The 16,082-nt window shown below is 36.2% G+C and overlaps 1 protein-coding gene across 4 annotated transcripts in view; it reads right to left on the minus strand.

Annotated features, from left to right (window-relative positions):
- Positions 1–16,082, minus strand: part of Mast2 (microtubule associated serine/threonine kinase 2) — a 152,535-nt gene that overhangs the window by 64,620 nt on the left and 71,833 nt on the right. For all 4 annotated transcript variants that reach the window (XM_029539445.1, XM_021201137.2, XM_021201139.2 and 1 more), the window contains exon 4: positions 8,693–8,724. In XM_029539445.1, coding sequence (XP_029395305.1) covers positions 8,693–8,724 — 32 coding nt within the window. The remainder of the gene's footprint in view (positions 1–8,692; positions 8,725–16,082) is intronic.

A 16,082-nucleotide genomic window follows, 5' to 3' on the forward strand; every position in this document is an offset into this window, starting at 1 on the left:
AAAAAAAAAAAAAAAAAACCTCTTTCACAGTGATGCTTGTTTGAAAGCTATGCAATCAATTAGTAGCCAGAGTCTGTGCTTTAAGCAAAGAAAGCTTGTCTCAGAGCTACAAGGCAAAGAAGTCAGCAAGTTATTAACAGGTCAAAGAATAGACTCTTGGGCACAGGCTTCCAGTGGTATCACTAGGACAATTGGACAACTTCCAGATCATTCCAGTGGACTGAGTCAAAATTTCCAAAACTTCTTTTGATAGAGAAGACTGTTAACATCTGAACTACTAAAATGAAAATTAATATATAGGATTGAATACTAAGAAGGAATGACTATAGTTACTTGTTGGAAATAGTTTTCTAATGTTTAGTTTCCAATATGTAAAAGAAGTCCATTATCTTCTTTTAGGCTATTTATAACCCATAAATTGGTAGACTCAACTCTTCTGTAATGAAACACTGATAAATCACTTCTCATTCTCTTTGGCCCACCTCCAACCAGGATTGAGAAAGGCTTAACTAAAGTCTCCTCACTTTTCAAAGCAACAGTTATCCGAATATGTATAATAAAAGACTCTCTTTTTTGAGCACTAGAATATAACTTTAAAAAACACTTGTGCAACCAAGGACTTGCCTCAGATGTAACATTTGAGAATCATATTCATTCACTATTTAATAAGACACTTTTAAGGAACTACAACAATTTTATATGGCTAGTTCAAATAAATTCCTCCCAACAAAACTGACCTAGTGCTTGGCATATAAGGTCAAATTTTACAGAAACTAAGAAAGAGCTTTTGCTTTCGTGGACAGAGCTTATAAGATATCTGGGACCCAGAAAGAAAACAGATTCACCAATCTGATAGAGAATTTCTTAGATGTGGTTTCCTGGCCTCAAATTACAAAACACAGAAGCTTTCAGACTTGTATGAGATATTTTTAAAGTAAATGTACCTGAGTGTCTATCTGTGCACCATGTGCATGCACAAGGTCCTAGGGGTTAGAAGAGTGTCATATCCTCTGAGAGTTTAGTTGCAGGTGGTGGTGAGCCACCTGATCTGGGAACTGGGAACTTGCCTCTTCTGCCAGAGCAACAAGTGCTCTTAATCACTAAGCACTTCAGTTAAACAATCTTAGATTTATTATGAGTTAAAACACATTTAAAAAGGATTATAGTAAATTAAAATTCTTGCTAACCTACAAGAATTTACCAAGAATCATGCTAGTCGTGTGTGTGTGTGTGTGTGTGTGTGTGTGTGTGTGTGTGTGTGTGTGTAAGAATCAAGATTTTAGATTTTAAAAAACATAGGAAAAGAAGGAAACAGCGTAAGAAGGGAGGGGAGGAAAAGAATGAATAAATTAGATTACTAGGTATTTTCAAAGGAAGGCTATTTTGTTGAGAAAACATTCCCTTGTTTATTTGACTCTAGTCTTTTATTTCATTTAAGCTATTTTTATAACTCATAAGCTACTCACAACTGATGGCAATACAAAGTATTTTGTACATATACAAATGAATTCTGTACTTATCCAAGTACTTCCCTTTACCATAGAAAAGGCCAGTTTTGAAAACACTTGTACATGTATTTTAATTCACATAAACCATACTGAGTTCTTTCAAGTGTTACAACTGTCTGTCTTGATTACTAATAGGTTAAAATAATTAGCATGTCTTTTTAAATCAATACTTCTATGTATATTTTATGTATATGTTACTGTGTTACAAGGTTTTTACAAAGCTAGATTTTTCTATGAGAAAGGGAAAGTAGCTGATCTTTAAAGAATTGAGATTATACTTCCCATGATACATAGAACTTTGTACTTTAGAGTCCATTAGATTAATTTAAAACTTTTTTGTTTTTAAAGATTTATATGGGAGCTGGAGAGATGGCTCAGTGGTTAATAATACTGGCTAAGGTGGGGTCCCAGCACTGACAGTCAAAATGGACACAAGTCCCTAACCCTAACCAAGAAGCCAAGGCCAACTGATAACCTCTCACAAAGAAAAAAATCTGTTTTCTCCAGTCTGACTGGGTACACAGATCTAAGGGAAGGCCTCATCCTTAGCAGTTGATGGCCAACACAAAATGAATTCAATGGTCTTTTTTGAAAGGTTTTGTCTTTCAAATGTTTGTCTGGACTTAGTTGAAATTTTTTATTACTATTTTATTTATTCGCATTTCAAATACTGTCTCCCTTCCTGGTCTCCCCTCCACAAACTCCCCTCCCACCCCTCCTTTGCCTCCAAGAGGGTACCACCCCCACCCACCTACCCAGCCTCACCTCTCTAGCATATCCCCCTTTGATGGATCAACAAGGCTTCACAGGACCAAGCGGCTGCCCTCCTGTCTGTTCTGTGTGGTAGGGGCATGTGTGTGTGTGTGTGTGTGTGTGTGACTGTTTCTTGTTTTTTTTCCTTTGGGACTTTTTGTTTGTTTGCTTTGTCCTGTTCTGGCCTGTTTTTATTTTATTAATTAATTATTTATCTAGATGCCTGTTTATTTTCTAGTAAGAGAAAGAAAAGTTATCAGTATGGGTTGGTGGTTAAGATCTGGGAAGAGTTGGGGAGGGGGAGCCGTGATCAAAATATATTGTATGAAAAAAAATCTGTTTTAAGTATGTATATTTAAAACACCACTAATCACTCTATCAGAGGATCCAACTTAATTTTCAATAGTCACATGGCAGCTCACAACCATCTATAACTCTAATTCTAGATACTCCATCATTGGCGTCAGGCACACAAGTGCTACACAGACATGCAGGCAACTTTCTTACATGTAGTATTTTTCATTTAATGAAAAAAGATTTACTTATCTTTATATGAAAGTGTCTGCATGTATGTATGCGTGTCATATCCCTGGAGTGCTATAGAACCATTAAAGTCCCAAAAATGATGCTGGATCTTCTGAAACTGGAGTTATAGGTGGCTATGAGCTGCCCTGTGACTGCTAGAAACTGTTTAGTGCTTTTAATTGCTCAATTATCTTTCCAGCTCCTTAACTTAAAATCTAATCATGCAAAAAAGGAAAAAGATCTCCCATTCCACCTCACAGCATCTATACTTTTAAAAGGTTAGTGAGAATATGGTGTCAGAAAGAGGCATTATTAGAAGCTGATGGCGCTTTAATCTTATACTGCTAGTCTCCAAAACTATGATCTAATTTTGTTGCTTAAGGGATCCAAACTGTAAGACTTTGTTATTGCTGGCCACACCAAGGAATACAGTATAATTCTCTTCTGGCATGTGGCTTAAAAATATGAGGGATGAGTTTGAGGTCAGCTTGGTCTATATAATGAGTCCCCGGGCAGCTAGAAAGATCTTGCCATAAAGAAAAGAGAGACCAGTCTGATCTACAAAACAAGTTCCAGGACAGCAAGGGCTAAACAGAAAAACCCTGTCTCAAAAACAACAAAAAAGGACCTATTAAAGATATATTCTAGAAAACCCAACTTAGTCTAAGTTGTCTATGGTCTAAGTGTGATGAAGTCAGAAAAGCCTTTTGTAAATACAATAAAATATTAAGCTGAGATCTGAAAAAATATAAAACTACCCAAGTATACATAGGAGAAAGAGAGAGCTAAAGAGATGGCTCAGCGAGTAAAGCGCCTACTATGTAAGTATGAGAATCTGAATCTAGATTGACAGCTCCCACATAAAAGTGGGACACAGCAGTGACAACATGGGAAAGAGGCAAAGACACAAATATAATATACTTCTTCTGACAAATCTTGAGGACAATAATAAAATTCTTTCAAAACTTTCTTTATGAGACTAAAATGATACAAAGCAATGAGCAAATTGTAAATCACGCATTTTCTTGACATCAGTTTCTCTTCATTTGTTATAAACTCCCCCCAACCCCCATGGAGATAGGGTTTCTTTGTGTAGCCCTGGCTGTCCTGGAACTCACTTTGTAGACCGGGCTGGCCTCGAACTCAGAAATCCGCCTGCCTCTGCCTCCCGAGTGCTGGGATTAAAGGTGTGCACCACCACGCCCGGCTGTTAAACTCTTGAGTACTAATTCAACTTAATCAGAGTATGTGACTTTAGGATTCTTACTTTTCTGGCTTCTTTACTGAAAATGCTAAGCAGCACTTTTGTCTCTGACAACACACCACCTAAAGGCTTTGTCCTGTTCTACATAAGAAGGCCCCATAGAGCTTCACCTGCCTGAGCAGATATCCGGGAGCAGAGATCAGGGAGCCGTTCACTTCAATTAAAGACAAGAAAAAAGCAGAAATTACAGTTCTTATTTAAAGCAACAGAGAACTTGTTAATAGCCAAAGCCTAGATTATGTCTGCTATGGCCTAAAATATGATTTATCCCCTACAATACCAATTATGAAATGTGATTTCTAAAGTGTGGTACTCTGCACGTGTAAATGCAGCAAGTGGAAAGGGCAGATTTCAGGGGTTCACTGGCAAACAGTCTTGTCTAATTGGTGAAATCCTGGTTCTTCAGAGAATCCCAAAAGTCTGTATGATATCCAGAGTTGCTGGTCTCCAAATGCACATGCAACTTGCATACACAACTGCTCATAAAAACCTGCACACATATAAAAATATGCACCCATACATGTGCACATATTAACAAACACATGATATTGTTTATAGTGAGGAAATTAAGAACTTCTGGCTTAATCAACCTTGTAAGTCCTTCAAAAGGATGTGTCCAATTCAAAGTTTGAGATAATTTCAGTTTGTTCCAGAATAGAGCATAATAGCACCGAACATTTGCTAAATAATCAGTTGCTTAAATGTCAGTTACTATAATAATTTTAAAAAAAAGAAAAAGGTCAGGCATGGTGGTACATACCTTTAATCCTGGCACCTGGGAGACAGAGGCAGGTGAATCTCTGAATTCAAAGCCAGTCTGGTCTACAAAGCAAGTTTCAGGAAACCCAGTGCTATATAGAGAAACTCTGACTCCAATAAAACCAAACCAAACCAAACCAAACCAAACCAAACCAAACCAAACCAAACCCAAAAACAAGAGGGGGGAGGGAGGCGGGGGAGACTATACCTGATCATTATCAACGTAGGCTTAACTTTCTTAACTAATGTTTAAAATATTTTTGTTTTAAAAATAGATTCTCTCCCTATAGCTTTAGCTTCCCAAATGCTAGAACATGATCATGCTCAGCTACAACTAACTTTGGTTCACTCTATGATTACTTCAGAACTTATATGACCAAAATATTCTTACAGTGCAAAATTAAAAACATCTCTCTCCATTTCGTCCTTCCCTAAAAACTGATTCACTGGAAGCATATATTCGTAGAAGCTACCTGCCTCGGGTTTTAATTTCATTTCATCTCCTTTAGAATTTTTTATTTTTGTGTATGTGCATGCATACATGCTTTATCATGCCTGTGGAGGTCATAAGACAGCTTTTAGGGAGTTTAATTCTTCCACTATGTAGGTCCTAGGGATCATGTTCAGGTCACCAAGCTTGGAGATAAGTGCCTTTACCCATTAAGTCATCTTGTAAGCTCAGTTCTGTTTAATCGTAAATGGAAAATCCAAGAAAGTTTCCAAATAGAAGAAAATAAGGCGGTGAGATTGGGTGGAAGACATAGCAGAAAATGATCAATTAAAAATGTATGCTAAATACAATGCTGAAAAAATATCAAATCCATTACACCCACTCACTTAGATCAACATTTCAACTGAGCCCTTGCCTTGACCAGTTTTGAGGTGATTCTGGACTCTTACAACACTAGAAATGAAACCTACTGTAAAACTGAATTAAAAGAATCAGAGGGGCTAGAGAGATAGATAGTCAGGGGTTAAGTGCATTGGCTGCTCTTCCAGAGGACCCAGTCTCAGTTTTCAGGAGTGATCTGACACCCTCTTCTGGCCTCCATGGCTCTTCATAAATATGGTATATATATAAACATGCAGGGAAAACACAAACATAAAATACAGCCTTCTAAAAATATAATGCATCTTGGAACCAAAACTACTGAAGCAACGTTCTTACTATTAAGTGATCCTTCCAACAGTTTTAAGAGAAAAGAAAAGCAGGTGTCATGATCTTTATTTCAAAGATTAGGGAACTAAGACTGAATTTAAAATGAAATGATTTGTCTAAGTTATAAAGTCTATTCTGTGACACAGTCAAGGCTGAATCCCAGTTGTGACTCATAGCCAGAGTTCCTTTATATGAAACTCTAATAAGCTTTGTAAAAACAGTTAAAAAAAATTCAGGGAACAATTTAATCACTGGAGTCTTAATATAAAGCAAAATACTCATATAAGTGACAGAATTACCTGTTTCATACATTAAAAATACATATGAACTATTTTGGTGCCAGGGAGACAAGTGAATGGGGGACAACGGCGTAACCAGGGACAGGCAAGTATTCTCATGTCATCCACAGGTAGCAAAAAGAAGCCCTTGAAACAGCCCAAGAAGCTGGACTTAAAGAGAAGGCTTTCAGGTAGACACAAAAGGAGGAGCAGAAGAAATCTGAGGAGCTAAAAGCCAAAGCCATGGGCAAAGATCCCCCGGTCCATAAAAAGCATTAAAAAATCTTGCAAAAAAAAAAGTTGTTCCTAGTGATAGCGACTCTCTTCTATTCCTATTGAAACATCCGGATCCTCTGTCATAACACCTTTTACCACCTACAGGTAGAATGAAGTGTTGTCATGGAAAGTATTGAACATTTTAATGAACATTTGTTTTTAAAAAATCAAAAAGTGGCTATTAGCTATAGTTCTCATTCAGCAACTCCTACCTCAGTTGTGAATTCAAAGCAAATCCAATATAGAATCCTGTCACACCCTACTGATTCATCTTTGTTGTATTCTGAGTTCTATATCACCTTGAATTAAAGCAATTTGTTTGAAAGGCAGTGGGGGAGAGGGGAGAGAGTATATGATATACTTTATGTTTATATACATTTAAGGGCTAGCAAATGGCTCAACATGTAAAGGCATCTGCAATCAACCCTGACAACCTTAGTGCAAACCTCGAATCCTACATGATGGAAAGAATGGACTCCTGCTAATTATACTCTGATCTGCACATATGTCATGGCATAAGTATATCCATCCATAGATACACTAAATAAATCTCTTCAGTACACTTAATAACAAACAATAATACTGTATCTACTTCATATACAATAGCTCGTTTTCATAAGACATTTCAAAGTTATTGTTTTATCACAGATCTGTTTAATAGTTCCCAAAATTGTTTATGTGTGCATGTGTGTGTTCTTACAGGTTGTATGTATGGGCATGTATGTTTGTATAACTGTGAAGACATATGTCACAATACATATGTAGACTAAGGGGACAACCTCCAGTGTTGAACAGAGCCTCTTCATTGTTCACTACAGCTAGCCAGTCTCTATTTTTCCAGGGATTCTCTTGCCTTCGTCTCCCATCTCCCCATAAGAAAACTAGGTTATATACACATGGTACCAAGCTCAGCTTTAGGTAGGTTTAAGGGGATTTGACTCCGGTCCGCATGCTTGTGTAGCAAGCACACTGTCCAGAGATATCCTCAGTCTAGTGTTTTCCAAATTGTGCCCCTTAGTCAACCATAATAGATATTGGTATGAGTGTAAGTTTGGTAAAGGTGTACAAGATAACAATTGATGGGCCTTAGCATGGAATTTTTAATTCAATAAATTCACATTCTACCTTTTCTTCCTCTGCACTCATAGAGATAGAACCTTGTGCATGAGCCTCCTCCAAGCTAAGCATACATTGTGCTACCACTGAGTTACTTCTCCAACACCACATTATGCTTTTAAACATTCCAGAGTCAAATCAGTAATAAATCCCCAAGAATTCTTAGGACAAAAGTAGCCAAAGAAGACATTTCTTAAGATTTCTTGATTAAATTAAAGTCCAAGGACAAAAATTACTTTCTAATCTCCACTAACCCTCAATCCAGAGAGTAAACTAAAGAGGATGGGACCTGCTCCAATCTACTCTCTAAACGTGACTGGCCTTGCTCCAACTTGCCAAAAGAATCATTCTCTTCAACATAGCCATGTTGTGGAATACAGACACAAAGAATTTCAGATTTAATACCCCGACATTCTTAGCTTAATAAATCTACTAAAAGTAAATCCCCTCACCCCCGCCAAAAAATAATTGTGATCTGTGACAGTGAAGAAATGTTAAGAGTCAGAAAAGTGGACTTGGGACAGTGAGGTTACTGAAGAAGTTTCTGACCCAATGAGAAACATAAGTAGAAAACAGGATTTTAAAAAAAAACAAAAACAAAAACAAAAACATATGTCAGCCGGGCATGGTGGCGCATGCCTTTAATCCCAGAACTTGGGAGGTAGAGGCAGGTGGAATTCTGAGTTCGAGGCCAGGCTGGTCTACCAAGTAAGTTCCAGGACAGCCAAGGCTATACAGAAAAACCCTATCTTGAAAAACAAAAAAAAAAAAAAAAAAAAAAGAAATGTCTTGTACTACATGTGTGCCTGTTGCCCAAGGAGGTCAGAGAGAGGCATTAGATCCTTTGGAACAGTAAGCTATCATGTAGGTGTTGGGAATTGAACACAGGTCCTCTGCTTCAAACCACTAAACAATAAATCTATCTTTCTGGCACCCAGAATACTCTTGAATGAGATTTCTATAACGAGTATTAATAACAAGTTCTTATTCTTAGGACAGTTCCAAATCAGGAGATAATCAGATAAAATTATAACGGTAAGAACCATCTACTTACAAGCTGCCTCTCCTCGGAAGGCTCAATTCCTTCTGAAAAACAAAACACATAAATAAGTCAAACCAATAAGGGCCCATTTGAATCCTTTGAGCCTATCTAAATGGCCTAAGAAATTTGTAGCATCATTTTAATAATAGTACACTTAAATGTTTCTATGTCATAGTCTCAGCCAGGCATAGTGGTACAAGCCTTTAACCCCAGTACTGAGGAGACAGAGATAAGCAAACCTCTGAGTCCCAAGCCAGCCTGACCTATACAGTTACTTCCAGAACAGCTAGAGAGGTACAAGGTTCTGATCATTCACTTGTCTATACATTCTATTTCATAAAGATTCCTCCATTACACCAATATCCAGCCATGTTTTACGTTCAGAAGAGATTTTACTGTTTTGCTAAAATAAATGTAACAATAAAATGACAACATAAAACACAGAAATAGGAACTTAAGGATTTCAAAGGTTCTCTATGGGGCTGGAGAGATGGCTCAGTGGTTAAGAGCACTGACTTGCTCCTCAGAGGTCCTAACTTTAGTTCCCAGCAACCACATGATGGCTCACAACCATCTGTAATGGGGTCTGATGCCCTCTTCTGGTGTGTCTGAAGACAGCTAGTGTTTTCATATACATAAAATAAACAATTCTTTTTTTTAAAAAGTTCTCTATTTCAAATAAATTCCTAAGACTTAAAATATGTTGCTTTGAAAGCACTCATTCAACTTTCAAAACTTATCTTTATTAGATAAAATACTCCAACTTTGTTCATTTTGATTATTCATTTCACATGCATTACATTATATTTAAAAATTACAATTCTTAATTTTATGTCTATCAGTTACTATTTTTCTTTGACTTTTGTAATTTTCAGATCAACTGTTTCCAAAAAAAGCTTTTGCAAAAGGTTATATAAAAGAAAACTACAAAGAATAAATGTTAATGAAACAACAGTCAAGATGACCTCTCTTACTTTTCCCAATTAAAAGGATAATTACAATAATTTTTTCCATTACATGTTATCACCTTTTCAGGGTAAGTCTTTGTGCCAGTCTTTTACTGTTAATGAACTACAAAGGATTCATTATAATTAGGATATAAAACAAATGGGGAAGAGAGCACTTGGGAGGCAGAGGCAGGCAGATCTTTGAGTTCAAGGCCAGGCTGCTCTACAGAGAGAGTTCCAGGACAGCCAGGGCTGCTATACACAGAAACCATGTCTCGGAAAAAAAAAAAGGAAAAAATGTTTAAAAAAAAAAAAGTCCTTCCTATCCCCCTGGCTAGTCAAGGAATTGAACCTACAGGCTTGTACATGCTAGTACACACTATATCACCAAGCTCTCCCCAACTCACATTTACTTTTTATTTCACATCAAGGTCTTGTCTGTGCTGGCCCTGAACCCATTCTGTGGCCTGGGCAGGTTTCAGATTTGCAATCATTTGACTCAAGTCTGCAGAACAGCAGGATTACAGATCTGAGTCATCAGGAGAACTACAACTATATATGTGGTATTTTATGTGTCTTATCATTATGTATATATAGCTAATTTCACCTATAAATGTATATACTAATGTATATTTATCCATTCTCAAATAAATACAATATTATTTTATTTCATTTTTTTTCTACTCCATCAGAACTACACTCCTATAAACATTCTTATAGTTATGTCATTTCTTGTACCAGGCAAATTGGTACAGAGCTATAATACTAGCAATGGCAATGTATCAGCAAGAAGATGGAGTTCAAAGTCATCCTCAGATACAGAGTAAATCTGAGGTCAATATGGGTTACATCAGATCCTATCTATAAGAAGAAGAAAAAGTTTCTTAGAAATAATTCCCCACTCAGATGTAGAACTGCTAAGTCATAAAGTATCAGATATTCCAAGTTTTTCCAAAGAACCACTGGACCAATAACCCTCCATTTCCAATGCTTGACATATTTTTTTTCTTATTCTCAGACAGCTCTAATCCTAAACACTTCTAACTAATTGCCTATTTAATATCTGAAGGTTGAATTGTCCAATAAAATCAACAGTTATTTTAATAGAGCTGATTCTACCCCTAAGTCTCTCTTCTTATGTCAGATAATGGTAGCTCTGTGAACTACCAAAAGAAAACATAAAAAAGTATTCTATAATATTGCTATGCAAAATAACTTTTTGAGAAAATATCCTGCTCAGTTCCCTATGATGGTTTAAAGCTCATGGCTTCCATTGATCCTGGCACCCTAATCTCTCAAGTTGTTTGGATAAAAGGTACATGCCATGCCTCCCTAGGGAAAGGAGTATTTAAATGAGATATAACAACAGAAAATTATAGACAAATGGAATTGTATCAAATTTAAAAGATTCTCTACAAAGAGTAAATGAACAGCCTGTCCTTTACTGCCATTCTGCAAATGGGAAAAATACTCATAATTTGTATATCTGAAACATAATATCCAGAGTCCATAATGAACAACAGCAAAAATGCCAAATATTATTAGAATCTGAAGTAAGATAAATACCACTCGAAAGAGACATGATGATTGCTTTAGTAAACTTGACACAATCTAGCATTACCTAGGAACTACATCTCAATGAAGAGCTGTCTAAATCAAGTTGGCCTACTGGCATGTCTGTAGGGATTTTCTTGACTACATTAATTAAATGTGAGAAGAACCATTCTCTGTGTGGTCTGCATCATTCCCTGAGTTTAGGTGGCTGAGTTTATTGAACTGTGTAAAATAAATAAAGTCAACTAAGTAATAAGCATAAATGAATTCATTTCTGTTTTTTTTTTACTACAATGTAAAAATTAAAGATGTAATTCCTGCTAGTTTGGCTTTACAGATATGATTAACTCTAACTTGGAATTGTTATCTAAAATAAGCCCTTTTGTCCTGAAGTTGCTTTTGGTCATGATAGTACATTCCATTCCATACATACATTCACTGCAGCACGAATCTAAAATAGAAGACTTACAAATGGCCAACAAGTGCATGAAAAATTGTGCAATATTGTTATAAGAAGCAAATAAGATCCATACTCTAGTTAATATTCAATTACTAGAGAGAGGAGGGAGAAGGAGGAGAAGAAGTAGAATACGTTTGAAGAGGAGGAGGAAGAAAAGGAAGAGGAGGAAGAGAAATAGGAGGAGGAGGAAGGAGGAGGAAGTTGCTAGTAAGGATGTAGAGAAAGGTAAATGCTTAAATACTTTGAATATAAATTCATTTATTTGGTTTTGATTATTTGTGGCAGTGGGAGGGTCTGTGCATGTGGAAGTCAGAGAACAAGTTGCAGGAGTTGTTCTTTCTTCCCACCAGGTGGGACATGTGGACTAAATCAGGCCATCTGGGGACAAATGCCCTTACTTGATGAGGCATCTCACCAGTCCCTTTTTTAAATTTTAAAAATTGCATTCCTTATTTTCTAAGTTTATCTATCTTGTTTCATTGGTATTTTGCCTGCATGCTTGTCTGTGTGCTACATATATACCTGGTGCCTGCAGAGGCCAGAGAAGGGCTTCAGATCCCCTAGAATAGGAGTTACAGATGGTTGTGATCCACATGTTCATGCTGAGAATCAAACCTGGGTCCTCTGAAAGAGTAGCTAGTGCTCTTAATTACTGAGACATGGTCCAGCTTAACATTCTTTAATATTCATTGTTTTAATAAAATCCTTCTTCTTCCCCACATGAATTTTATATGACTCTAATTTAAAGTTATATATATATATATATATATATATGTTGCAATTTTAAATGTTTTTACAAGTTATAATTAAAAAGAGTTGCATCCCATTATACCATCAAAGCAGTTGCCTCAAGATAGATTATTTTTTAAATATTCAAATAAAACAAACAAGCAAACCACCTAGAACGAAAATCTAGAAAAGTTTAAGGAATTGTGTGTGTATTCTTATGTTATAAATAATATTTCTATCTATAGCCCAGATGGTACAGCTAATGTTTTTCTCTATTCGCCTTATTATTACAAATTTAACCATCTATTCATCTGTTTTTAATGCATACTGCAGTAGATTGTAGACTTCTATATCAATCAGCTGCAAGTGTTTTATTAGCTATAATATAGTGGATGAATATAGTCAACTGATATATAGTGTTTCTATATCAGTTAAGTGTTTTATTAGCAAAGTTCAATAACTATGATTCTGTGTCTCATCAATATACAAATCTTGAACTCTACAGATGTTAAGAGTGTCAATCAGTAACTTTGATAAATAAATAAATAAATACACTCAGATAACTGAAATTTCTATTAAAATACAGAATAAGTCTAACAAATCAGAAAGTTCTATCATGTTATTTATTGGTAAATAAAGACCCAAACATTCCAATAGTTTGTTAAAAGAAAGATACCCCTATTTTTGCTATTTTTACTTTTCCTGCCTGCGTGAATATTCTAGATGAATGGAACTATGAAACACCTGCTCTCCCTCTAGGCCCTTACTATGTATTCCAGTGCCTTGGACTCATTATCCTCAAACCTCAGCTTCCCAACCTATGGAACTTTTTATGTAGCACTTTGTTTTCTAGATAGCACAGTGTATTTAAACTCCATCCACACGGCTGCATGTAACAGTAACAAATCACACTGCTTTCTCATGGTGACAGAGATTTGACTGGTTTTCAGTTTGGGGTTGTTTAACAAGTGTTCTCATAAATTATGTTTTGTCTTAGGAAAATACATAAGAATATGGAATTAGTTGGTTACATATGTAAAGTTTTTATATGAAACTAGAAGTATTTTCTAAAGTGACTGTACCATATAATATTCTCATTAACAATGCACGAGTTTTAACTGTTCCAAATCCTATTGTACTTATAATAATAATGTAAGTGTTAAAAGTTGACTATTTTATATTCATCCAATATATTATATAGTCCTGAACACTTTAGCTACTCTATAAGATATATAATAGTATCTGGCTGTGGCTTTAATTTGCATTTTCCTGATGATTGGTGGCCCAGAGCACCTTCTTTTCATGTGCTAATTAATTAACTGAGACACCAGGAATACAAGTTTGAAGCTGGTCTGGACTACAGAGAAGGTTCCAGGTCAACCTTAATAAAACAAGGTTGGGAAAAGAAAAGAGACAGAAGGAGGAATAAAAACAACAACAAAGGGGAGGGAGACCATATCCAGAGGTTAGGCATGGGCCCGATTTGAGGGATGGAGCCACCCACCCATCTCCAAAATTTTAACCCAGAATTGCTCCTGTCAAAAGGAAATACAGGGACAAATTGTGGAACAGAGATTGAAGGAAAGGCCATCCAGAGACTGCCACACCTGGGGATCCATCCCACATGCAGACACCAAACCCAGACACTACTGCAGATGCCAAGAAGTGCTTGCTGATAGGAGCTTGATACAGCAGTTTCCTGAAAGGTTCTGCCAGATCCTGACCAATACAGATACCGATGTTCAAGTTCACAGCCAACCATCTGACTGAGCGCAGGGAAAGATTTAAGGAGCTGAAGGGGCTTTATCTGGCATCAATGGGAGGGGAGACCCTTGAAGACTCGATGCCCCCTGTGTAGAAGAATGCTAAGGCACTGAGGCAGAGTGGATGGGTAGAGGAACACCCTCATAATAGCAGGGTAAGGGGGGATGGGATAGGCAGTTTGTAGAGAGGAAACGGGGAAAGGGGATAACATTTGAAATGCAAACAAATAAAGTAACCAATTAAAAAAAAAAAAAAAAAGATAATTCTAGCACTTGGAAGGCAGAGGCAGGTGGATTTCTGAGTTCGAGGCCAGCCTGGTCTACAGAGTGAGTTCCAGGAAAGCCAGAGCTACACAGGGAAACCCTGTCTCAAGAAAACAAAATCAAAACAAAACAAAAAACAAAAACAAAAAAGCAACAAAAAAGAAGACATTCCTAGGTAATGAGAAGACCATAAGGGAAATAGACATTTAAACCACAAAAAACGTGATATAAAGCTAATTTTTTAGTTTCAACTATGTCACAGTTTGTTCATTTGGAGGCTTTTTTATGGTGGATAAACAAATTCAACTTTCTGTGTATTAAAGATGTTGGAACTATTTTACATCCCCCACCCAAAAAAAAAAACCCACTGACAATTCTATCAGATAAAGTACTTTCATTATCATAACTACTTTGTAAATTCTTTAGAATTTTACTGTATAAACACTCTTGTCTTCTATCAAGACTAAGAATTTTGCATCTTTCCACTTTCCATAATTGCTATAAAATGAATACAAGTGTAGACATCTTGCCTTGTTTCTCATCTAATCTCTGGGGGAAAGCAATCAACTATATTTGCCACTAAATATTAAAAGATAACTAGAAGGTTTTCAAAAATATCATTTATCAAATTAATAAAGCTCTCCTCTATTGTTAATTTGCTTAGAAATGTTTATTATTTTAGAGGTGGAATTTTTCTGTATAGACCAGACTGGCTTCCAACTTGACACTCTGTTGCTTCAGTCTCCCAATTACTGAGATTATAGGTTTGCACCATGTCTGGCTTGTATTTTGATTTTCACAATGGGTAACAGTATCTAGCTTCCCTTTTATAAAATCTGTCATATTTCTGTATTATAATTATGCTGGTTTCTTAAAATTTGTCAAGGAGATAACTATTCTATTTTCTGAATGAACTTGTATTAAATCTATTTATTAAGTTCCCACAAACAAAATAATCTAGGCCTGAAGGCTTTTATTTAGAATTTTGGCCTCTATACTAGTGAGATCCATGATGTATTATTCCCTCTTCTCAAATTATTTTGTCCATATCATATTTCTATTACCCTCATTTGCTATGGATAAGAATGATTCATGTTTGGACTACACTCCAATGTGACAGTATTATCAACTTTAGAGGTGAATAGGTCAGAGGTGATCCTGTCTTCCTAAATATGAATTATTTATTAAATTGTTTTATTATTTATTTATTTTAATTAATAATAAATTATTTATTAAGATTCCTTTAAAACACCTTTATTAGAAGCATTTTTGCCTTTTTACCTTTTCCTTCAAAAAGGTAAAGCAAAAAATGCCCTCTCTAAGACATCAAATGCCTGTTCATTCATTTTAGAATTTACAAGATTAAAATTTATCAGAAAATATCTCACCTTTTTCGAGGAGGGTAGTGTTTTTAGATAGCACTTCTCTGTATAGCCCTGGCTGTCCTATACCAGGGTCCTACACAGGCTGGCCTTGAACTCAGAGATCTGCTTGTCTCTGACTCCCAAGGGCTAGGATTAAAGGCACACACCACCACTGCCCCATAAAAATGTCTCATCGCAAAGTCTGGAGCTGAGACGAAAGGATGGACCATCTAAAAACTGCCCCACCCAGGGGTCCATCCCATAATCAGCCACCAAACACAGATACTATTGCATACACCAGCAAGATTTTGCTGAAAGGAC

This window comes from Mus pahari, chromosome 6 (assembly GCF_900095145.1).
Source record: "Mus pahari chromosome 6, PAHARI_EIJ_v1.1, whole genome shotgun sequence".
Lineage (NCBI taxonomy): Eukaryota > Metazoa > Chordata > Mammalia > Rodentia > Muridae > Mus > Mus pahari.